Here is a 24,275-nt window from a genome sequence, read left to right as displayed (position 1 = left end):
TTAGCTTGCATGCTCTGTTCCACCACACAATATATAAAGTGTGGATTCTGAAATAACAGTAAACTCCCTGCTAGAACCCAGAATAATTGCTACACTCTGTAATGGAGCCTCTGGGAGCAACAACTATTTTCCTGGCAATGTGCATCTCTTGCCTTCTTTTCCTTTCAGCATGGAAAAAGATGTCTGGAAGTGGGAAGCTGCCGCCTGGCCCTGTTGCTTTTCCCATCATAGGAAATGCACTGCAGCTGAATACGAAGAACTTGCCCCAATCAGTGCGTGAGGTAAAAGTATTTGTTTCTCATCTAGTGTTTGGTTGTCAGGGCCAGTGCTAGGTTTTTTGCTGCCCCAAGCAAAAAATTTTTTGGCTGCCCCCCCACCCCAGCCCTGGGCTCTCCCCCTCCCAACTGAACCCTCCTGCTGCCCCAGCCCTGGGTCACTGGTAACTCGCTCCCAGGGCGGGTCATTCAGCAGGAATTCTGGATGTGCACAGAACAAACAGGATTGGTTCCCATATGGTTACAGAACTGCAGTAAAGTGGAACAATTTTCAGCTTGTGTGACTGGAGGATATCTGGATGCACATTATAAGACTGTCCTACATAAATGAGGAAAAGTTGAGGTGCCTTTATTATTCTTTTGTTCCATTCTTTGTGTCTATGGGGAATGCACTATCACGGTCTTTCTTTTAAACAAATAAAACTAAAACTTAAAGGGAAAAAAAAGCAATGGCCGTTGAAAATAGCAACTCCAGTCCTAATAACCACTGGGAAGCATTTCTTGCTCAATTTATTCTATATTTTCTACAGCAAGTTACAGTGGATCAGTATATTTGATTTGGGGGAAATGAAGTAACAGCTGCGCAAATTGAGCTTGAGCACTCCTGAATTTTGAGGATGTTCAAATCTGGAAGGCAGGTGCTAGATTCCCTTTCTGAATATTAGCTATATCTGGAGAGGAAAAGTCAATTTCTGCTTCCATGGCTCAGAAGTGGAAATCCTCCTAAGTGCCTGGTACTGTATCTAAAGCTGCCCAGGTCTAGAGCCTCCCCTCCCTTACTTTTCATTTTAAATTCTAGTGGGATCCACATACCTCCCTTGTTAGGCTTCAGATAGAGAGGTGCACCGTCCATTTAGTCCCCCCAATTCCTTCTTTGGGGGAGATACCAGGGCTGGGGTGGCAGGGGGTGTGGGCGGGGGAGAGCCCAGGGCTGGGGCAGTAGGAGGGTGCAGGTGGGGGCCAAAGCTGGTGTAGCAGGGGGTGTGGGCGGGAGGGGCGGCAAAAAACCTAGAGCTGGCTCTGTTCCTACCATTCACAGCAAGCTGCAGATTTCAGTTCCATACTCCTTTCCCACACCCCTTCCTGTTGCTAGTGGCCAAGGGAATGCTGGGAAATGTAGTTCTTTCCCTGCTCCAGGGCTGGCTCTATAGGCAGGGAGCTAACCAAGGAACTACAGCTCCCAGGGGCCCCTGTTGCTTCTTAGCTCCCATGCTAGATTCTTGCGCCCCTTGCAAATCTGCCACCCCAAGCAACTGCTTGCTTTGCTGGTGCCTAGAGCCAGCCCTGTTGGTTGTCGTTGGAGGTTAAGCAGAGCGTAGCTCAAGCAGAACTCTGTGAAATGTCTGGCGTTTACACAGTGACAATCCCATGTCACTCAACTCCTCATAGTTCAGTCTTCATTCTCCCCCCCTCCGCAAAAATAATCAATCTTGAATGCTAGATATAAACTGTTCATGTTAACGTATGACTTTTAATATAGGTGTCTTAGTCACAGGTAATCCAGAATATACCTGCCCAGCTTCACTGCAAGCTGTATAGACAATCACACTGTAGGGGGAGTGGTCTAGTGGGGTCTGTCGAGAAATGGCAGCCAGATCTGGTTTTTATTCCTAACTCTGCAACAGACTCTGGCTCCATCTACAGTTGGAGCTTGGGGTCTGATTCCCAGCGCACATGGGCAGACTTATGCCATCAAACTAGTGTTCTAAAAATAGTAATAGCTGCAGAAGCGTGGGCTAGCCACTCTAAGCATAAACCTACTTGTACCCCTGGGGTATGTACTCGGGGCAGCTAGCCCATGCCACTCTCTCTGCTACTGTGGCTATGCCACTGTTCTTAGTGGGCTAGCTCAATGAGAGCTGGCATAAGTAGGTCTGCTCGAGTTGGGAATCAAACCCATAGCCCCAAGTGCAGATGTAGCCCATGGGTGCATCCAAGTAAGTCACCTAAGCGCTCAATTTCCCCATCTGTAAAATTGCTGTAATGATATTTGCCTGCTTCACAAGGGGATGGTAAGGTGTCAACTGCAGGTCAGCTATGAAAAAATGGCTTTGTTCTGCCCATGCTATTGTTTCACTATAATTATCATCTCAAATACCATCATCTCACATGCGAATGGCAATCCACAGCCTGGGATCTGACTGCCAAGTTGGTTTCTTTCCTTCTTGCTCACCATCGCAAATAATAAAAGTTAAACAGGAGAAACTCTGCCCCCAGTTACATCTGTTCAACCTCATTCTCATTGAATCCTACCATAAAGAGTTACAGATATGTAACCCCATTGTGGTTGATTTGCACAGGTGTAATGGATTGGAAATTAGGCAGTAAGTCTATCTGTAATGTAAAAGGGGGAACAGAATCTCACTCCACTCTCTCTCTGGCTCTGCAGGGCTGACAGGAATAAGGAAAAACTGTCTTGTCATTATAAAGTCAGCAGATGTTGCTATGAATAAATGGAGGCAGGAGTTCTGTGGCGTTAGAAGTGTCATTTGTACAAAGTCATTTTTCAGAGTAGAACTGAATTGTCATTAGTTAAATAGTGCAAATTGCTGGAGCTCACAAATGAAAGGACCTGCATTAATTCCAACTGCTAGCAGGATGAGATAATTATATAACACAGATAGAATGATCCTTCTTTCACACTCACTCTATCTCTCTAGGAAAAACACAGTGTTAACAGAACATCAAGATTAGAAACTGAAGCAAATGTCAGGCAATTCCCAAATCAGAATAGTAAATTCTGACTAGTATTATCTTAGCCGCATATGAGCTCTTTCATTAATTTGTAATTTGATCTGATCACATTCTTATTCTTAATTAAGTGGATTTATGTTAAAACGTGCTGGTTTTGTGTGTTAACTTTGACAGCTCAGTGCAAAGTACGGCCCAATTTTCACAATATATTTGGGCTCAGAGCGGGTTGTGGTGCTGTATGGACATGAAGTTGTGAAGGAAGCGCTGATTGATCAAGGGGACGAGTTCAGTGACAGAGGACGTATGCCAGTATTTGAAAGGTTGCCCGACAAAAAAGGTAAATTTCCAGTAACATCAGCATATAGAGCTGATATTCTCTATATGTGGAGAACACAACTGAGACGACACAAGGGGAAGCAGCTGGAGTTTCATTTAGAACAGTAGCAAAGATTGGTTCCATTCCCTGTTACTCCACTAGCTCCCTGACATGAATGGGTGGTAACATCTCACTACAGGTGAGTGAGAGGCAGTGACTAGGCCATCGCATAACAGAAGGGCCAGAATACAGCCAGGAGACCAGAGCTGGACAGGCCAAGAGGGTCATGAATTCCTATCCCCTTCTTCCCAAGCTCAGTGGTGTAACAAGGCCCCAGAGGTCCCTGGTCCAAGAATACATTAGGTAGCCCCTTTTTCAAATCACAGGCCATAGCCCCCAACCTTCCTCCCTCCCCCACAACATCCCAGCCTACAACTCACCTCATCACCCCCAAAATCCACTATTTCCCTCCACACCTCTCACATCTCACCCCACTTGCCCTCAATTCCTCACCCTGCAGATCACTGATGCTTCCCACTCACCCTATAACACCTCAACAACTGGCCCTCCAGCCCTTCACCTACTGCCCCTGAGACCTTCCTGGCCACTCACTGGTGACCCAGCAGTTCAGCGCTCCACTGCCATCCCAGGTTAGGGCTGCTACTCCCAATCCTGGCTGCCCAGTGGTGCCCATCTCCCAACTCACACTCACATGGCCTGAGTCCAACTGGAGTGATGAGTGGGGTTGTGACTTGGCACACAGGGTTGCATCACCACTCAGGTTTCGGTTGACTACTCCTCTGTCATGACAAAGGGCAGCCAGTCCAAACCTGAGTACCCAGTCGCAATGCCACTCAGAGCTGGCCCGGCTGCTCCTCTGTCCGACGCCATGCTCCAGGTGATGTGCTGGAGCACTGCTCCATCTGGTTGAGCCCCCATAAACTTCTGGGCGTTGGCAACTGCACCACTTGTGCCATTGTAGCCATGCCACTGCCTGGCCTCACTAGACTAGGTATGTCCCAGGAGGGGTGGAGGATTATTTTTATTATTGTTTCACTTTGTTGCCTGAGCTTTAGATTATGTATTAATTATATAGATTTCTTAAGAATTTCCAGTTATCACTTTGAGGGTTGCCAGGTTCTTGCCCCCAAGATCAGGCCCAGAATTATAAAAATTATTATACAGTTGGGAACCCTGATGTGCACAGTTGCAACACTCACACTATAGAAACTCTTTTATATTTACAAATATTGTTTATTAATACATTTAGTCCTGTCACAAACATCCCAACTCAGTAAAGTAGATAGAGATACTACGGAATGTACATCTGCACATCCATATACTCACACCATCCCTTGCAGAATAACCTGAAATGCTAGCCATCATCTTTCTCATCACTATCACCTCCCTCATCATCACCAGTGACCATCATTCTGGCACCTCCCAAGGGCTACATCTCTCTCTCCTACTGCCTCTAGGCTGGGATGCCACTTTTATAATATGTTACGCTGATGCCGCTGGAAACTTTACCTCCACTGCTCAGACCTCTGCCACTTGAGCTAATGGAGTAACCATTAACAGTAGTAGGTTGTCATCTTTATTTGTGGACCAGCACTTGGAGCTGAGTGGTGCTGGTGTATGTCCAGTGATGACAGTATCTTTGGAGACGTTAGCCGCTAAACACTAAGCCCTGGTCTACACTATGAATTTAGGTCGAATTTAGCAGCGTTAGATCGATTTAACCCTACACCTGTCCATACGATTAAGCCCTTTTTTTCGACTTAAAGGGCTCTTAAAATCGATTTCTGTACTCCTCCCCGACGAGGGGATTAGTGCTGAAATCGACATCGCCGTGTCGAATTCAGGGTAGTGTGGATGCAATTTGACAGTATTGGCCTCCAGGAGCTATCCCAGAGTGCACCATTGTGACCGCTCAAGACAGCACTTTCAACTCAGATGCACTAATCAGGTACACAGGAAAAGCCCCGGGAACTTTTTAATTTCATTTCCTGTTTGACCAGTGTGGCGAGCTCATCTGATCGCTGTATGGGGAGATGAATCATTGCTATCAGAACTCTGTTCCAAAAGACGCAATGCCAATATATATGCTAAAATCTCCAAGGGCAAATGTGAGGTGTTTATTTACAATGCTCACAACTGCAGTGTTGATCTGAGCAGACTCCCGCTTGCAGAACTATGGCGTATGCATGGGCAATCCAGGAAAAAGGGCGCGAAAGGATTGTCTGCCATTGCTTTCATGGCGGGAGGGGAGGAAAAGGGGGGTGACTGATGACATGTACCCCAAACTACCCACGACTACCTTTTCCATTATCTCATTTATTTTTAATTAATGAAGAAAGAATGCATGGTTTCAAAACAATAGTTGCTTTATTTTGAAGGGGGGAGGGTGGTTGACTTACAGGGAATTAAAATCAACAAAGGGGGCAAGTTTGCATCAAGGAGAAACTGGTTTTCAAAGGGTATGTCTACACTACGAAATTAGTTCGAATTTATAGAAGCCGGTTTTATAGAAATCGGTTGTATACAGCCGATTGTGTGTGTCCCCACATAAAATGCTCTAAGTGCTCTAGTCGGCGGACCGCGTCCACAGTACCGAGGCTAATGTCGACTTCCGGAGCACTGCACTATGGGTAGCTATCCCACAGCTATCCCACAGTTCCCGCAGTCTCCGCCGCCCATTGGAATTCTGGGTTGAGATCCCAATGCCCGGATGATGCAAAACTGTGTCGCGGGAGGTTCTGGGTACATGTCGTCAGGCCCCTCCCCCTCCGTCACAGCAACGGCAGACAATAGATTCGCGCCTTTTTACCTGGGTTACCTGTGCAGACAACATACCACGGCAAGCATGGAGCCCGCTCAGCTCAGCTGAGCTCACCGTCACCATATGTCCTCTGGGTGCCGGCAGACGTGGGACTGCATTGCTACACAGCAGCAGCTGCTAACCGCCTTTTGGCGGTAGACGGTGTAGCATGACTAATAGCCGTGGGGCTGGCAGCCGTAGGGCTGCATTACACCAGCCCCTTGCCCTTTGGTAGAAGATGGTATATTACGACTGGTATCTGTCGTCGTCGTACTGCAGTGGCTGTCAATCATGGGCACCTGGGCAGACATGCTACTGTCTCGATGATGATGGCTATCAGTTGTAGTATACTATTTTCTGCCAATTGCCCAGTATTGTCTGCTAAGCACCCAGAAGAGGCCGAGGGCGATCTGGGTGCTGGCAGACGTGGGGCTGGCAGACGTGGGGCTGCATTGCTACACAGCAGCAGCCCCTTGCCTTTTGGTAGAAGATGGTATATTACGACTGGTATCCATCGTCATCGTACTGCAGAGGCTATCAGTCATGCTGCACCGTCGGCTGCCAGCTTAAGATGTAAAAAATAGATTTGTTCTGTATTCATTTGCTTCCCCTCCCTCCGTGAAATCAACGGCCTGCTAAACCCAGGGTTTTCAGTTTAATCTTTGGGGGGACCATTCTGTGTGACAGTTGTTTGTGTTTCTCCCTGATGCACAGCCACCTTTCTTGATTTTAATTCCCTGTACCTGTACCTGTACGCCATGTCGTCACTCGGCCCTCCCTCCCTCCCTCCTTCTCCTGGTCCATCAGATACTAGTTTCGCGCCTTTTTTCAGACCAGGCGCCATACCTAGCACTGGGATCATGGAGCCCGCTCAGATCACCGTGGCAATTATGACCACTATGAACACCACGCGCATTGTCCTGGAGTATATGCAGAGCCAGGACATGCCAAGGCGAAACCCGGACCAGCCGAGGAGGCAATTGCAGCACGGTGAAGAGAGTGATGAGGAAATTGACATGGACATAGACCTCTCACAAGGCACAAGCCCCAGCAATGTGGAAATCATGGTGTCACTGGGGCAGGTTCATGGTGTGGAACGCCGATTCTGGGCCCGGGAAACAAGCACAGACTGGTGGGACCGCATCATGCTGCAGGTGTGGGACGATTCCCAGTGGCTGCGAAACTTTCGCATACGTAAGGGCACTTTCATGGAACTTTGTGACTTGCTTTCCCCTGCCCTGAAGCGCCAGAATACCAAGATGAGAGCAGCCCTCACAGTTGAGAAGCGAGTGGCGATAGCCCTGTGGAAGCTTGCAACACCAGACAGTTACCAGTCAGTCAGGAATCAATTTGGAGTGGGCAAATCTACTGTGGGGGCTGCTGTGATCCAAGTTGACAGGGCAATGAAAGACCTGGTGATATCAAGGGTAGTGACTTTGGGCAACGTGCAGGCAATAGTGGATGGTTTTGCTGAAATGGGATTCCCAAACTGTGGTGGGGCCATAGACGGAAGCCATATCCCTATCTTGGCACCGGAGCACCAAGCCACCGAGTACATAAACCGCAAGGGGTACTTTTCAATGGTGCTGCAAGCCCTGGTGGATCACAAGGGACGTTTCACCAACATCAACGTGGGATGGCCGGGAAAGGTACATGATGCTCGCGTCTTCAGGCACTCTGGTCTGTTTCGAAACCTGGAGGAAGGGACTTTCTTCCTAGACCAGAAAGTAACCGTTGGGGATGTTGAAATGCCTATCGTGATCCTTGGGGACCCAGCCTACCCCTTAATGCCATGGCTCATGAAGCCGTACACAGGCAGCTGGACAGGAGTCAGGACCTCTTCAACTATAGGCTGAGCAAGTGCCGAATGGTGGTGGAATGTGCATTTGGACGTTTAAAAGCGCGCTGGCGCAGCTTACTGACTCACTCAGACCTCAGCGAAAAGAATATCCCCATTGTTATTGCTGCTTGCCGTGTGCTCCACAATATCTGTGAGAGTAAGGGGGAGACATTTATGGCGGTTAGAGGAGCACAGCAGGGCGCATCAGAGAAGCTTTGAAAATGAGTTTTGTGACTGGCCAGGTTACGGTGTGAAACTTCTGTTTGTTTCTCCTTGATGAACCCTCCGCCCCCCCCCACCCAGTTCACTCTACTTCCCTGTAAACCAACCACCCCCACCCTCCCCTCCCCACTTCGAGCACCGCTTGCAGAGGCAATAAAGTCATTGTTATTTCACATTCATGCATTCTTTATTAATTCCTCACACAAGTAGGGGGATAATTTCAGGTAGCCTGGGACGGGTGGCGGAGGAGGGATGGAAAAGGACACACTGCATTTTAAAACTTTAACTCTTATTGAAGGCCAGCCTTCTGATGCTTAGGCAATTGTCTGGGGTGGAGTGACTGGGTGGCTGGAGGCCCCCCCACCGTGTTCTTGGGCGTCTGGGTGAGGAGGCTATGGAACTTGGGGAGGAGGGCTGTTGGTTACACAGGGGCTGTAGCGGCGGTCTCTGCTCCTGCTGCCTTTCCTGCAGCTCAACCATACACTGGAGCATATCAGTTTGATGCTCCAGCAGACGGAGCATTGACTCTTGCCTTCTGTCTGCAAGCTGACGCCACCTATCATCTTCAGCCCGCCACTTGCTCTTTTCATCCCGCCATTCAGCCCGCCACCTCTCCTCTCGTTCATATTGTGCTTTTCTCATGCCTGACATTGACTGCCTCCACGCATTCTGCTGTGCTCTATCAGCATGGGAGGACATCTGGAGCTCCGTGAACATATCGTCCCGCGTCCTCCGTTTTCTCTTTCTAATGTTCACTAGCCTCTGCGAAGGAGAAACATTTGCAGCTGGTGGAGGAGAAGGGAGAGGTGGTTAAAAAAAGACACATTTTAGAGAACAATGGGTACACTCTTTCGTTACAAGGTCGCATTTTTCCTCTGCCTGCCGGTTTGGTATGAGAGATCTCTCACGCAGTGCCAGGCAACAGATTTCGGCTTGCAGGCAGCCATGGTAAGCCACAGTCTTTTGGCTTTTTTAACCTTCTTAACATGTGGGAATGGTTTCAAACAGCAGCGCATTTCCCATATCAAGGATGAATTGGGTTGGCCATTTAAAATGGGTTTTCAATGTAAAAGGAGGGGCTGCGGTTTCCGGGTTAACATGCAGCACAAACCCAAGTAAACCACCCACCCACACACACACACACACGATTCTCTGGGATGATCACTTCACCCCTCCCCCCACCGCGTGGTTAACAGCGGGGAACATTTCTGTTCAGAAGAGCAGGAACGGGCACCTCTGAATGTCCCCTTAATAAAATCACCCCATTTCAACCAGGTGACCGTGAATGATATCACTCTCCTGAGGATAACAAAGAGAGATAAGGAATGGATGTTGTCTGCATGCCAGGAAACACCGGGACCATACGCTGCCATGCTTTGTTATGCAATGACTCCAGACTACGTGCTACTGGCCTGGTGTGATAAAGTGTCCTACCATGGCGGACGGGATAAGGCAGCCCTCCCCAGAAACCTTTTGCAAAGGCTTTGGGAGTACATGAAGGAGAGCTTTCTGGAGATGTCCCTGGAGGATTTCCGCTCCATCCCCATACACATTAACAGAAGTTTCCAGTAGCTGTACTGGCCGCGATTGCCAGGGCAAATTAATCATTAATCATTAAACACGCTTGCTTTTAAACCATGTGTAATATTTACAAAGGTACACTCACCAGAGGTCTCCTGTGTGCCCTCAGGGTCTTGGGTGAGTTCGGGGGTTACTGGTTCCAGGTCCAGGGTGACAAACATATCCTGGCTGTTGGGGAAACCGGTTTCTCCGCTTCCTTGCTGCTGTGAGCTACCTACATTACCTCCATCCTCATCTTCCTCGTTCCCCGAACCCTCTTCCCTGTGTGTTTCTCCATTGATGGAGTCATAGCACACGGTTGGGGTAGTGGTGGCTGCACCCCCTAGAATGGCATGCAGCTCCGCGTAGAAGCGGCAAGTTTGCGGCTCTGCCCCGGACCTTCTGTTTGCTTCTCTGGCTTTGTGGTAGGCTTGCCGTAGCTCCTTAATTTTCACGCGGCACTGCTGTGTGTCCCTGTTATGTCCTTGGTCCTTCATGGCCTTGGAGACCTTTTCTAATACTTTGCCATTTCTTTTACTGCTACGGAGTTCAGCTAGCACTGATTCATCTCCCCATATGGCGAGCAGATCCCGTACCTCCTGTTCGGTCCATGCTGCAGATCTTTTGCGATCCTGGGACTCCATCACGGTTACCTGTGCTGATGAGCTCTGCGTGGTCACCTGTGCTCTCCACGCTGAGCAAACAGGAAATGAAATTCAAATGTTCGCGGGTCTTTTCCTGTCTACCTGGTCAGTGCATCTGAGTTGAGAGTGCTGTCCAGAGCGGTCACAATGAAGCACTGTGGGATAGCTCCCTGAGGCCAATAACGTCGAATTCCGTCCACACTACCCCAATTCCGACCCGCAAAGGCCGATTTTATCGCTAATCCCCTCATCGAAGGTGGTGTAAAGAAACCGGTTTAAAGGACCCTTTAAGTCGAAAGAAAGGGCTTCGTCGTGTGGACGTGTCCAGGCTTAATTCGATTTAACGCTGCTAAAGTTGACCTAAACCCGTAGTGTAGACCAGGCCAAAGTCTCTGTGATGCACAGTGCGCCTTGCTGTGCTCTTCTAATCGCCCTGGTGTCTGTCCGCTCAAAATCGGACACCAGGCAATTTGCATCAACCTCCCACCTCGCCATAAACGTCTCCCTGTTACTCTCACAGATATTATGTAGCACACAGCAAGCAGCAATAACAATGCAAATGCTAGTTGCACTGAGGTCTGATAAACAGTGGCAGCGAGCTTGTAAACATCCAAAGGCACATTGCACCACCATTCTGCACTTGCTAAGACTATAGTTCAACTGCTCCTTACTACTGTCCAGGGTTCATGAGCTATGGGAGCACGGGGTAGGCTGGGGTAGGTGCGACCGCACAGTGCTGCTGGCTGGGAGAGCAGCCAGGTCGCAGGAGATCAGGATGGCAGAGTTGCAGCGGAAGTGGCGGAGCGAGCAAAACAACATTGCATTGCTGCTCCGAGGACCGCTAAAAGTCATACATATGACAATGGCTTTCAGTCATACTGCACAATCTGCTGCTGGATTGCAGGAGCTCGGAATGGCAGAGTTGCAGCGGAAGTGGCGGAGTGAGCAAAACACCATTGCTGTTCCAATGGCTACAAGTCCTACTGATGAGAACGGCTGCAAGACTTCTTCTCCAGCGACAAAGGAGAGGAATATGATGCGCCTAAAATCTAAACAGGCCCGCACATGTCCCAGAGTCACTACCCTTTAGACTTGCCTGCAACAGCAGTGATGACGGAGAGTTGAGCGGGCTCCTGCTTGCAGTGCTATGGCGTCTGCGCGGTTCACACAGGAAAAAAGCCGCGAAAGGATTGGCTGCCATTGTTTTCACAGAGGGAGGGAGGGTTGACTGACGACATTTACCCAAAACCACCCGCGACAAATTTTTGGCCCCATCAGGCATTGGGAGCTCAACCCAGAATTCCAATGGGCAGTGGGGACTGCGGGAACTGTGGGATAGCTATCCACAGTGCACCACTCCGAAAGTCGACGCTAGCCACGGTACTGTGGATGCACTCCGCCAACTTAATGGTCTTAATTGTCTTAAGTGGGGACACACACAATCAACTGTATAAAATTGCTTCCTAAAAAATTGACTTCTATAAATTCGACCTAATTTCCTAGGGTAGACATACCTTAAATCTCCACTGACAATGTGTGAAATGCAATTTTTCAAGGGCTTATAATTTAGTGACATTTGGGTAGATTTTCATGGGAATGGCATAGTCACACCTTGACACAAAGGTCAGCCCCTAGCCAAATTTCAAATCCCAGCTCCCAAATGGGAGTGCTAGAGTTTCTCAAAGAAAAGGTCCCAGCATTTTTTAACATGGGTAGAACAACATATTTTCCCTTAACTTTGTTCATGGAAATGGCTGAACACTTTGGCTGAAATATTCAAAAAACGTTCAACCTGAGGCACACAGACAGAAAATTTTTAGCCTAAATGGTTAAAATTTGGCAAACTAATGTGTTTCCCAGTTTACTTCTTATTTTTAGTTTGTGCCAGTACATATACTTTGCTCTAATTACTGTGACTGGAAGAATCCTCATTACTGTGATGGGCCACGCTCTGTTAGAGAACAAACTACAGATATTGGACATGTTAATTGTGACAGGGTACTGGCTAAAAAACTCTGAGCCAGGCCTCTGTCATACCCGCTCCAATCAAGAAAGGGGAATTGGAACGGGCTGAGTAAGCCCAGGCCTGAGTGGCAAACGGGGAACAGCTGCCGGCCTCGTTAGCTAGGGGCGACATAAAGGCTGGCAGGAAGGAAGCCAAGGGGAGAAGAAAAGGGGAGGAGCCAGAGAATAGAGGGAGTGGGAGCTCATCGCTGCTGGCTGCAAGACTGAAGCTGTTTGTAGCTACAAGGTGGTGGGAAAGTAAACTGTAAATAAAGAGCACCCGTGATTACGCAGAGGTCTCTGGCTGGTTTGTGGGTGCAGCAGGAGCAGAAGCTAGAGGGGCAGGGCCTTCTCTCCTTTCTTTCCCATTCTCTTCCCTTTTTCAGGTATTCCTATGAACAGTGTGGGGCCGTGGAAGGAGCTACGTCGATTTACCCTCACCACTTTGAGGAATTTTGGGATGGGGAAGAAGAGCTCTGAAGAGCGAATCCTGGAGGAAGCCCATTTCCTGGTGGAAAGGCTCAAAAACACTCATGGTGAGGATCAACTTTATGTCTGTTGGAAATTAGAATTGAAGAGTCAGTTAAAGTCTTTCTGCTTTTCATGATATTAAATACTGAGCAGTGGTTCAGATATTGATATTGGTTCAAACATCTTCTAACTAAAGCCTTTATCTGCACATATAACTAACTGTGTTAATATAATACAAAAGTATGTGGGCAAAGGTCTAAAGATGACCTTTTCTGGCCATTGTTCCCCATGTTTTCTACCCACTGATCTATGGCCAGTGAGCAAATGGAAAATGTTTGTCTAGAGTTGGCAGAAGCTAAGACAGTGAACCAGGTAAAGTGGTTCCATTTATCTTCAGTCTGCTGCGTTAATGAGACACCCAGGCCTAGAGTTGCTTATTCTCATTTTCATCTCTGCTACACGTCTGATACAAATTTGGCACTTACATTTTATAATGATGGGCTCCCACAGGAATGATTGGAAACCACTGTGTAAATGGACAGTGCTTTATACGTGACCCACTAATTATTACTATTTATATTCCAGTAGTGAGCACAGATCCCAAGATTGGGGCTTTATTGTGTGCATGCTATACAAACAGACTGTTCTGTACTGCAAGCACCATACATTTGAAATAGACATGAAAAATAAAAAGTGGAGGAAGGAAGTGTGATGGATCTGCTAAGCAGGGGACTATATGGATGCCATCCTGGCAGACATGCAGGAAACATCTTGCCTGGTGTATTTTGATGGCATCATCACTGGGAGGTCATTTGAGAAGTACCCGCAGAACTTGGGAGCTGTGCTGGAGAGGCTACGCCAAGCCAACTTAAAGGTGAATTCAGCAAAATGCAATTTTTTTCTGTGACAAAGTAAATTACCTGGGGCATATGATCTCAAGGGATGTTGATGGTGAAGCCATCCAGTCCTGGTCAGTGCCGAGTGCTGTCACTGAGGAGCAGCATTTCATTGTTCTGGTTTCATACTACTGGAGAATGGTATCAGAGGGGTAGCCGTGTTAGTCTGAATCTGTAAAAAGCAACAGAGGGTCCTGTGGCACCTTTGAGACTTTGAGTTAGTCTCAAAGGAGCCACAGAACCCTCTGTTGCTTTTTACTGGAGAATCATTATTTGTTTTGCCACAATTGCACAGCCACTGCTCAAGCTGGCAGAGACTAAGTGGATGTTTGAGTGGACTAGCCCTGCCAAGAAGCCTTTCTGGAACTAAAGTGGAGGCTCATATCTGTAACAATACGGGCCTACTGAGATCCCCAGCACCATCCATTCTAGATACAGATGCCAGTGAAGCTGGTATTGGTGCTGTCTTGACTCAACCATATGGAGACAAGGAAAGAGTAGTTGAATATGTCAGCAGGATGCTGAACAAAGCAGAGCAGACCTACTCCGTGGCTAATGCAGAGTTGCTGGCAGTGGTGACCTTCACAAAATATGTTTTCCACTTCCTGCTGTGGAAAGGATTCCTGTGAAGAACAGATCATGGTTCCCTCCAAGGGCTTTATAATTTCCATGATGCCCAAGGACAATTGCACTGGTGGCTGGAACAGCTGGCTCAGTTCCAGTACCAGATAAGACACCATCCAGGCTAACAGTACACGAATGTTGATGCTCTGTCCAGGAGACTGAGCCTGGACAGTGCTTGCAAGGAGGGTGGTTGTGAGAGGCAGGTGCCACTGAGATAAGAACAAAAGCCAAAAGCAAGCTCACACCCAACCAACCAGCCAGCCAAAGGGGGCCGCCTGCCAGACGAAGGTGCTGCCCCGAAAAAAGATTGTGATCACAGGCATATTGGCCAGAGAAAAAGGGGCACTCGTGAGAGGCGGGTGCTGACCCCGTCACAGGGACATTTGGGGATGGAGAAGCTTAGCCAAAGGGTTTGAAGTTGATGCTACTGGCCTGGATGGTGCAGGTCGCTTAGGGACCATGGACGTCTTGTTATACCTGTAGGGCCCATAAGACAGATCATCCTACACCCAGAGCACCCATGGTTACCACCCAGACAAGCCACGCTCTGGAAATGGTAGCTATGGTTATTCTGGGAGAGTCAGTCAGTACACCCTTGTGAGAGAAGGCTACTTCTCTGAGTGGGCAGAGGCTCATCCACGGCCTGATCGAGAAGCACAAATGGTTGCTAACCTCACTCCTTGCATTCCAATGGCAAAAATTTTGAATCATGCTTATTCTAAGCGGTGTGTGACGTCCTTCAGATAAATAAGACCTGTACTACACCTTACCACCCACGGTCAGACAGGCTGTTGGTGTCAGGAATCAGGGGCTGCCGCAGAGTCCGTCTCTGGGCAACCTAACGAGAGCAGCTGGCCTGTGATAGGCTGCCTGATTAGCTACACCACCTGACTGGTGGGAAGAGACAGCGGACCAGCTCTTAAGCCCAGCTGCAGCAACAGTTTGGCGGCTGCTCAAAGCATTTGCCCATGGTTGTGATAGCTCCTGCTCCTGCCTTGCCTCATTCCAAGTAACCCGGCTCTGACCTTTGGCTCCAATTCTTGACTTTTGACTTTGGCTCTGGCACCTGACCTCTGGGTCTGACCCTGGGCTCCTACTCTCCTAATCCTGGCTACCAACTCCTGCTCTGAGCAGAAGGCATGACCAGCCACACCCAGGTCTCTGCCAGGTGGAGCGTCTGAACTGTACATTCGCAGCTATGTTGTAGATGCCAGTCAACAGAAGTGGGACAGTTTTCTTCCCTAGGTCATGATGGCCTACAGGACTAGTGTGTACCTCTGGGACGACTGCACAGCATATAATGTGATGTTTGGGCATGTGACCACCTTCCTAGCAGAATTGCTGGACAGGGTAGCCATGACAGATGAGTTACTAATCCCACAGAGTACCTAGCACTTGACAGGCATCCTCAGCACTGCTGTCCAAGCAATAAAGCCTCACCAGGGCCACCTAGAGAGAGAAGGAGCCCTAAGATTTAAGGGGGACTTCCCAGATATACCAGGAGGGTGAACTGGTTTGGATCCACAGAAGGAAAAGGAGTTTGAGTGCTAAATTGCAGCAAAAGTACAGGGGCTCGTACAGACCATCCTGCCTCTTGCAATATTTAATGCAACACTAAGAGCTAAACTGAAGCTGGCTCTGCCCATCTGGTGAATTGTGAGTGGGAGAGGAGAATGCACTGGGACCCTTCGCCACCATTAGTACTACATTAGTGCTGCTGCTGCTGCTACTTGTGCACTCTGAGCCAAGGGACAGATATTGCTATTCGGAATGAGTCAAAGAGAATCGACAGGTGAGGGACACAGGCAGGGGTCTGGTGCATGAAGAAAATGCTGCTTCTGGATGTTCCCCATGAGCACTGTGGTCTCAGGTCAGGGGGGTGAACTCTTGCCGATAATTTCCAGGAATGTTGTGCTGGTCCCTTTGACGCTGCAGCCCCAGGTTAGCTCTTAGTGACCAGCCCCATGTGTTCCTTGTGCTTATGAGGAAGGGAGAACCTGAAACGGAAACTAAAATGTCACTCGTGAGCCAGTGGGAAATTCAGTCTCTCCAGCTGTGTTAGCTGAGCTGTGGGGGCCTGCTTAGAGCACTCTGAAGGCGGAAAGCAGACCCATCCCCCCCTGCTGTTGTGCTGGGAGCCTTTATTCCTTCCCTAGCACAACAATTGTGTATTTACGCTGCACGGACGGGGCTGTCAGTGCCAAGGGGAGATTGCTGCGCTCTGGGAGTTAGTGATGATGCTACAACAACACGTGCAATGGCTCAGGCAGAGCCCTCTGAGCAGGATCCTGTTGTGAAAGGGTTGGGATCCTTTCTGTGAAATGGGCCCCAAGTCAGACAGGCAGGTGTCACTCAGAGAGGCACTGATGGCCCCTGGTCAGACCACAGTGTGTCAGGCAGAGAGCAGCAGAGCAGACAGAGTTAAACTGATTGCCAAGAAAAAAAGTTGCAAGTGTTTAATTTAGCGTGTGAGCGGTAAGAGTGGGGGTTGGGGCAGCCTTAACCCACCCTCCCCAGGGAATATTGCTGTCAGCCCCACCTTGAGTTTTGCCCTGTGGTTGGAGATCCACAACGTCCCCGTGCTGCCCATGACTCTGATGCTGAGGGTCAAGACACTGAATTAAAACTGACTCTTATTAGTTTTGTTTTACTCCAGGGCAGCCCTTTGACCCCACCCTCTTCCTCACCCACGCCGTCTCCAATGTCATCTGCTCCATCGTCTTTGGGGACCGGTTTGACTATGAAAATAAGAAGTTTGTGACTTTAATAAATCTCATAGAGGAAAGTAGCAAGCTCCAGCGCTCTCCCTGGACAGCGGTATGTTCAGGGATTTATTCTATTCTTCTCCTTTGTACTGGGGGAGGGGACAGAAATTTCTTTCTTTAACTATTAATTTTCCATAAACAAGTGTTATTTCAGATTCCCATAATGGTTTCCTTCTCGTTAGGCTGCAGCTACTACCAAACCCAGCTTCAAACTTGTTTCTAAGTATTGTTTAAATTCCCACACAAAACACGTCATTAGCTCAGAATTAAATTTGCTTATGGATATTCACTATCAACATTTTCAGCAAAGGAAGTTGCCAGTTAAAATGTTAACATCCACACAAATCACATGTCACATGCCTTATCACATAAGCAACATGATAGTGAATGTGATCACATTTCTCACCTCCAAAATAAACTCCTTTTCACTTCCAGCTCACAGCCACTTACCTCCATGCCCCCTTCCTGAAAACCTCACTAAATGTACCAAATGAAGGGCCAAACTGTCTGCTGGCATAACTCATTTGAAATCAATGGAGTTTCATTGGCAAAGAATGTGGGTCTCTTAAATTCGACCTCAGCACGACTAAAGTAGATTTCCCTTTGAAAATCTATAATGTGCTTCCACTTGGCAAGAAAATTTGTGTTCAGAGTTAAGATAGTGCACATCAGTGTGATTTTTCAAGAACAAGATGTGTCTATTGAAGATGGTTTTATTTTGGAAAATAATGGAGAGTCTTTTAGCTAATGTAACTGAATGTCACTGAACTTTGTGTGTGGAATATATATGCATTGGGCAATGTGAGTTCGTAAAGTTTTCAAAGTTCTTTAGAATCCATTTAGAAAATAAGATGTCACAGAAGAGTCTGTGCTGCTGTAGTTAAGTCATTTGAGTAAATACTATGAAGGAAGCTTCTCTGCCCAGGAAAACCAAGATGTGTTTTTCTTTCAATCTTTACAGCTGTACAATTTTTTCCCGACTCTCATGCATTACATCCCTGGGCCTCACCAGAGACTCTTTAAACACTTTGAGGAGTTGAGAAAGTTTGTTCTGGAGAGAGTGGAGATGCACAGAGAGTCCCTGGAGCCCAGCTGCCCTCGAGACTTCATCGATGCTTTCCTCATCAAAATAAAACAGGTAGGTGATAGCCGCAGCCTTTTCTTTTTACTGGGGAGTGGGTTATTGATATCAGTGCTATTTATTTATTAAGGAACAACAGAGTATGTGGCTTTTCAGAAGCCCCTAAAGGGAGACAAGGAAATTATAATATAAAGGGGGAAGCCTTATTCACCTCATTCACGTAAAACCACCTTAGTGAACAGAAATGGCCCAAAGCACTGCAATAATGCTGCTGTAATCTCCAGTACTATGGCCCATTTCTGTAGGATTTGATAACGATGCCAGGTGGGTCACATTTTGGGTAGAAAATGAGACTTCTTTGGCTTCTGACAATAGATCCGATGCTTTTACAATCAATTATCAACCATCTCTACCAAATCTTTCTGCAGGAGCAACACAACAGCCAGTCGGAATTTACCACTGAGAACTTGTTAAGAAGAACATTAGACTTATTCTTTGCTGGAACAAGGACAACCAGTGACACCCTGAAACATGGACTCAAGCTTCTTATGAAATACCCAGAAATAGAAGGTAACAGTGACACACACACAAAATGTTAAATCTTTGGGAGATGTGAGGAGTGCCTGGCTCTATAGATCAGTAAATGTAGGCAGAGCCTCCCCCAATAAATCACCAGATACCATCTGGCCTGGGTTGGCAGTGACCTGCATGACTGCCATGTGGTGGATGTTCTTTGGTTCATGTGAAGTGAGTTGAAGATGTGTTGGGGGACTTTCTTACTCCACTCCCCTGCAGGCAGAAGTTCTCATCCAAAAAGCACCAGTACAATGGGCATTACTTGTCCCTATATTGGCCATCTGAGGCGAGGATCCAAAGGCTGAATGGGCTGTTGTGACTGAATTCCTCTCTCAAATCCAGATCAGCGTTCAGGTTCTCTGATAAGGGAAGTGTATGTGTATGTCTACACTACAATTAAACATCTGTGGCTGGCCCGGGTCAGCTGGGTCTGGCTCACAGGACTTGGGCTAAGGGGCTGTTTAGCTGCGGTGTAGATGTTTTGGCTTGGGGATCCTCCCTCTTCCTGGGGTCCCTGAGCCTTGGCTCCAGCCTGAGCCCTAACGTCTAAACAGCCCCGTAGCCTGAGTCCTGCGAGCCTGAGTCAGCTGACATGGCCAGCCACGGGTGTTTAATTGCAGTGTTTGTAAAAGAGAAGCCTGCACTGCCACAAACCAGGCTGTGTCTGTTCTGTGGGTAACAGATGCTTTCACATTCCAGGGCTGTCAAACAGGCCCCTTTCCCCTGAATGAAGGCAAAGTTGTTTTGCCTTTGGATTTAATGGGCTTACAGAGGACAGGATCATGTAAGGGCTTAAATCAAAGCTCTGCCAGCGCTAAAAAAAACAGCTATATCCAGTGCTAATTCCAATTTCATATTAGCAAATGGCCGGGGGCGGGGAGATGCTTTGGAACTCTCTTGCTTATTAGATATTTAGATGCACTGGTGATAATTTTACACTGTGCTCTAGTTAGTAACAGAACCAGGTATGAACAATATCATTGCCCTGTAATTACATTGTTGGCCCTTTGTCATAGCTGCGAAGCACAGTAGTTTCTGTAACACAAAATTTCACCTGTTTTGTTATATTCCCAATGTCCATCTGCTGAGACTTGTGTTTTGCGGGCAGAGAGACAGACTGTTGGGCAAATCTATGGGAATCCCGTTGTTTAGTCTTCGTGTTAAACTTCATTAATTTGATGACAGAGAAGGTTCACAAAGAGATTGACCGTGTGATCGGCCGAAGCCGAAGCCCCTGCATGGCGGACCGAAGCCAGATGCCCTACACAGATGCTGTGGTCCATGAGACCCAAAGATTCGTCTCTCTTGCCCCTCTTGGTATCCCACGTGCTGTGACTAGAGACACTCATTTCAGACAATACATTATCCCCAAGGTCAGTTCTCTGTGTTTCTGTGAAAAGGTCAGTTCTTCTGCCTTTTTCTCTTTTTAATTTTGAATTGTTCACAATAGAAATAGTTTGGCCAGTTTTTGTGTGATGGGAGTTTTAAATAATTGCCAGGAATGTACCAATTATATTGAAACTTTCCAAGCTCCTGTATGCAGCTGAACAGACTTTCATAGTCTGCAGGTTAGGGTTTCCATCCAGAAGAGGGTTTGAGAGCCTAGTTGCGAAGCAGTAAGATACGGAATAGAGAATAACTTTAGCAACAATGTGCAGCTAAGATTTTGGTATCACACCAATGCGTGCAATCATTGCCCTCTTTTTTGAGGCCAAAGGGGGGTGTTTCTGGGGAAACTTCTTGACACTGTTCGGTCAAATCAAAACAAAATAGCGCATGCAAATGGGTAATGAATGAATAAATTTAAAAAGGATCAGAGTTCCCCACACCTTTGCCCATTTCTGGAATTGAATGCAAACCAGTACAGATAAATACACAACACAAAACAAACCACGCTTCAAGGCTGAGGTTTCTGTAAAATTGAGTCGGGCTCTTACTGTTAGTCGGATGATGCCAGTTACTGAACTCAGTTCAGCCAGCAAGCCAAAAAAAAAATCAGAAAAAATATTCATTTAGCTTCTGAAAATCTTTGCAATTTGTCAGCAAGTTGGAAAAATCTGGTCTACCTCAGAAATCTTGGTGTGGGTTTTATCCCCCTTCTTTAATGCTTTAGCCCAGTGGATAGGGCACTTTCCTGGGATGTGGGTGACCTAGATTTGTACCTCCACTCTGGAGCCGGGACTTGAACTCAGATTTTCCCAGTGAATATCCTAAGTACCAGGCTATAGACTATGCTGGGGTGAGTCCTCAATCTCTCTTGCTGAAGCTATTCTGTTTTGTATCAATACTTAAATATTCAGTGAAGCAGGGACTCAAGCACAGTTCTTCCCCCTCCTAGCTGAGTGCCCTAATCACCGGCATTTAGGTTATTCTGTTCTCAAGTCCTCCTGGTCAAGCAGTTCCACTTTGTATTTTCATTAGGCCAAAAACCTGGGAGTTAAGAAATGTGGATTGAAATCTTCCCTCTGCTTGATTCAGAGGAGGGATTTGAATCCACATCTCCTGCCTCCCAGGTGAGTGCCTTTCTCACCAGGCTATAGAGTCATTCTCCCTGGCTCAGTGGATATTTAAATGTTAATAAAAAGTGGAACAGCTTCCTAAGGACAGATTGAAAGGAGCCTATCCTGGAATATCTGAGAGCTTGGAGGTTAGAATCCTCATTTTGGATGGGGGGGGGGAAGATCTGAGTTCAAATTGCTGCTCCAAATTGGGGATTCAAACTTGCATCTCTCACATCCCAAGTACCTTAGCCTCTGGCCTAAAAGTTATAGGGAGACACACACCCCGACTCATATGTGTTTTCTGAAGCGAATAACTTTTCCCCAGATAAAACTAATTGGGTCAAATTTGAAAATAGTTTTGTATCATCTGAAACTGCATTTCTGGTGGATAAATTTTACCCAGTTCTAATCTCCACCAAACTCTGCACCGGTTGAGGTGTTAAAATGCACCAGAACTCACCATACTCAGGGGCGGGGTTGCTGACTGAGTTTCACTGTAAAATTGCATGGGGCTTTTAGCTTAATTATGAATTATGGGGAAACTGTTGGTGTGATCAATACAGTATCTTGACCAGGAAACCTCAAATGCTTCAGAGCATCAGCTCAGAGGTGCAAGTGAAACTTCTAGATCTTAGCCAAACTCTCCCCAAACTTTTTGATGTTGAATTCAGGATAGTGATCAGATAGGAACAACCTCTCTGAAGAGATTTCAGGATTTCCCTGTGGATGGGACTTCAGTGGGATTAGCTCTTCTCATGGAATTTTAATATTTCTACTTCTGGATGAAAACATGAAGTTCAGGAGCTGCAAGGAAATAAAGAAAAATCAAGATGGGTCCCACTGTCCAGCTCTGAATTTTGAAGGTTTCTCTGATTTGGATAGTATCCACTTTAACTCTGTTTATATGTTTACTAATTTAGGGCACCACTATATTCCCTGTACTGCAGTCAGTCCTATATGACAGCAAGGAATTTCCAAAGCCTGAGCAATTTAACCCAGGGCATTTCTTGGATGAAAATGGTGCCTTCAAGAACAGTGACTTCTTCATACCTTTTTCTATAGGTAAAGTTATCCATGTTTATTTCAAATCTCAGACTGTCTTCTAGCTTTGCCTTGATGACTCTACTGGCTCACAGTGTCTGCAGAGGGTTTTCAGGTGGTCCACGAAGAAGAGTCTCTCACGCTAGTAAAACATCTATCAGTATTTAAGCCGTGTTACTTCCTGCTAGCTGTCTGAAGTGACTTTTCAGACGCACTACACATACTCCTCTCTTTGCTCTGCTTGGTAACTTCATGCTTTTCTGGTGTCTGTCTGGTGTAAATGAATGCATGATCAATTATTCCTTCATCCACCTACTCATGAGCCTGCCCACACCTCCTTACTTGTTACTCAATAACCACCACATTACTTGCCCCTTAACACTTATTAGCCAACTTGGGAAGTGCATAAGCTATTCCTCAAATCTTCCCAACCCTCTCCACAAACTAGATTTAAAAAGACCACTTTATATATGGAACTCAAACCTTAAAACAATCTTTGAATGGCTTCTTAAGCCCCAAATGCTTTCCTACCATCCTGAACTTGGAGTGACTTCCATTATCCTCCGTCCATAGAAACAGCATGTAAAATGCTGCAAAGAAAGATCTCCAGAATCTCTTCAATATTCCTTTTTCATTGCAGGGAAACGGAGTTGCGTGGGAGAGGGTCTGGCTCGGATGCAGCTATTTTTGCTACTGACAACGATTTTGCAGAACTTTACCTTGAAGCCTCTCATTGACCCCAAGGATATTGATATAACTCCAATGACATTAACCTCAAATGCCCCAATGTCCTACCAGCTCATTGTTATTCCTCGGTAAATACCTTGAAAAGTCACCTCCATTTCCTGAGGTGATTAATTTGATTGTCTGTGATCTTGAACTCCTTAATACAGTGACAGAAATTAAGTAATTGCCAGGAAATGCACAGACAAATTAGTTAATTTTTTAAGTAACTAGGATTTAACAACATTAAGTGTTGTACCATAAAATAACTACATAATTGACTCTAATGGCATGTACAATAATCCTGCAGTGTTCTCAAATGGGCTCAGGTGTGAATCTATTCTCAACATAAGCTGTTTTTAGTTCATTTGTGGTGTAGTTGACACCCATGAAAGCTTCTTTGACAGCTGTAAAGGCTGCTCTGTTCACAAGGAGCTAGTAACAATGTCCAGCACTTTGGGTTTGTTCAGACAATGATAGTGAATTATGACGATGACGTTCTGCTTCGGTGGGGAGAGTTTCTGTGGCAGGGGACTGAACTGGCGTTCGCACTCCCCACTTTACCTAAGGTTCAAATAAATTCAGTAGGATTAATCTTTTACTCTTCATAAAGATTCTTTCTATAATTTTTGTAACTCACCTCTGGAGTCTTAAATCTATAAAATAAGATTTCAAGAATGTCATTCTGTGTGTCACTCTGAAACCTAAAATGTCTGCTGAGTCAGTGGGAAGGGAGGGAAGTGACAACAAGCGTGGTTGAGCGCCTTTTGTTCAGAATATCACCCGGTAGAATAATCAGGTTTTGTGGTTTGTTACCATCCAGTTTTTAAGTTCGCAGCCATTTTGAATTTATGAATTACTCCCATGAGTTCAGTAAGGCATGTATTTAGGCCCTTCCTAGAGTCCTAGACCATTGTGATATCCAGGGAAACTCAACCAGTCACCACCTTTATTCTACAGCTAACTTGCATGCAACAAATTCATTGGTTGTATGAGGAAGACTGCATAGAGAGTGGATTACTTGGACTAGCTGACACACCCGTAGGCCCAGATGCCCACTGTGCAAATCCACATAGCTCTCCCAGCACAATACAACCACACACAAATCAACACAGCAACATAACCAGCATACACAATAACCCCAAACATCACATCCAAGCCGAGGATGTCTGTAGAGTCAGTGTGAAGTGAAGGAAACAGCTACAAGCATGGCTGAGAGCT

General features: G+C 46.7%; 2 protein-coding genes across 2 annotated transcripts; one reads left to right on the top strand and one right to left on the bottom strand.

The window, feature by feature from the left end:
* On the top strand, positions 1-23,737 carry LOC128841112 (cytochrome P450 2H2-like). Its single transcript, XM_054035830.1, has 9 exons — positions 1-281; positions 3,144-3,306; positions 12,763-12,912; positions 17,024-17,184; positions 18,094-18,270; positions 18,642-18,783; positions 19,975-20,162; positions 22,211-22,352; positions 22,972-23,737. The coding sequence occupies exons 1-9, from the start codon at positions 102-104 to the stop codon at positions 23,148-23,150; spliced, it is 1,482 nt and encodes a 493-aa protein (XP_053891805.1). The 5' UTR covers positions 1-101; the 3' UTR covers positions 23,151-23,737.
* On the bottom strand, positions 6,931-12,736 carry LOC128841113 (myb/SANT-like DNA-binding domain-containing protein 2). The gene is made up of 2 exons (XM_054035831.1): positions 9,835-12,736; positions 6,931-8,953 (listed from the first exon to the last, which is right to left on the bottom strand). Exons 1-2 carry the CDS (start codon positions 10,370-10,372, stop codon positions 8,451-8,453), a joined length of 1,041 nt encoding a protein of 346 aa, XP_053891806.1. The 5' UTR covers positions 10,373-12,736; the 3' UTR covers positions 6,931-8,450.
* Positions 23,738-24,275: the final 538 nt, after the last annotated feature.

This window comes from Malaclemys terrapin, chromosome 7 (genome assembly GCF_027887155.1).
Source record: "Malaclemys terrapin pileata isolate rMalTer1 chromosome 7, rMalTer1.hap1, whole genome shotgun sequence".
In the NCBI taxonomy this organism is placed as follows: domain Eukaryota; kingdom Metazoa; phylum Chordata; order Testudines; family Emydidae; genus Malaclemys; species Malaclemys terrapin.
This window is presented reverse-complemented; position numbering and strand designations above follow the sequence as displayed.

Excerpts from the sequence above, each read along its gene's own strand:
- LOC128841112 (XM_054035830.1), top strand. The coding sequence starts at position 102 with ATGGAGCCTCTGGGAGCAACAACTATTTTCCTGGCAATGTGCATCTCT. Across the intron at positions 12,913-17,023 it reads AAGGCTCAAAAACACTCATG|GGCAGCCCTTTGACCCCACC; the intron begins GTGAGGATCAAC and ends GTTTTACTCCAG. Across the intron at positions 22,353-22,971 it reads CTTCATACCTTTTTCTATAG|GGAAACGGAGTTGCGTGGGA; the intron begins GTAAAGTTATCC and ends TTTTCATTGCAG.
- LOC128841113 (XM_054035831.1), bottom strand. The coding sequence starts at position 10,372 with ATGGAGTCCCAGGATCGCAAAAGATCTGCAGCATGGACCGAACAGGAG. Across the intron at positions 8,954-9,834 it reads GGGCACACAGGAGACCTCTG|CTGCAAATGTTTCTCCTTCG; the intron begins GTGAGTGTACCT and ends CTCCTCCACCAG.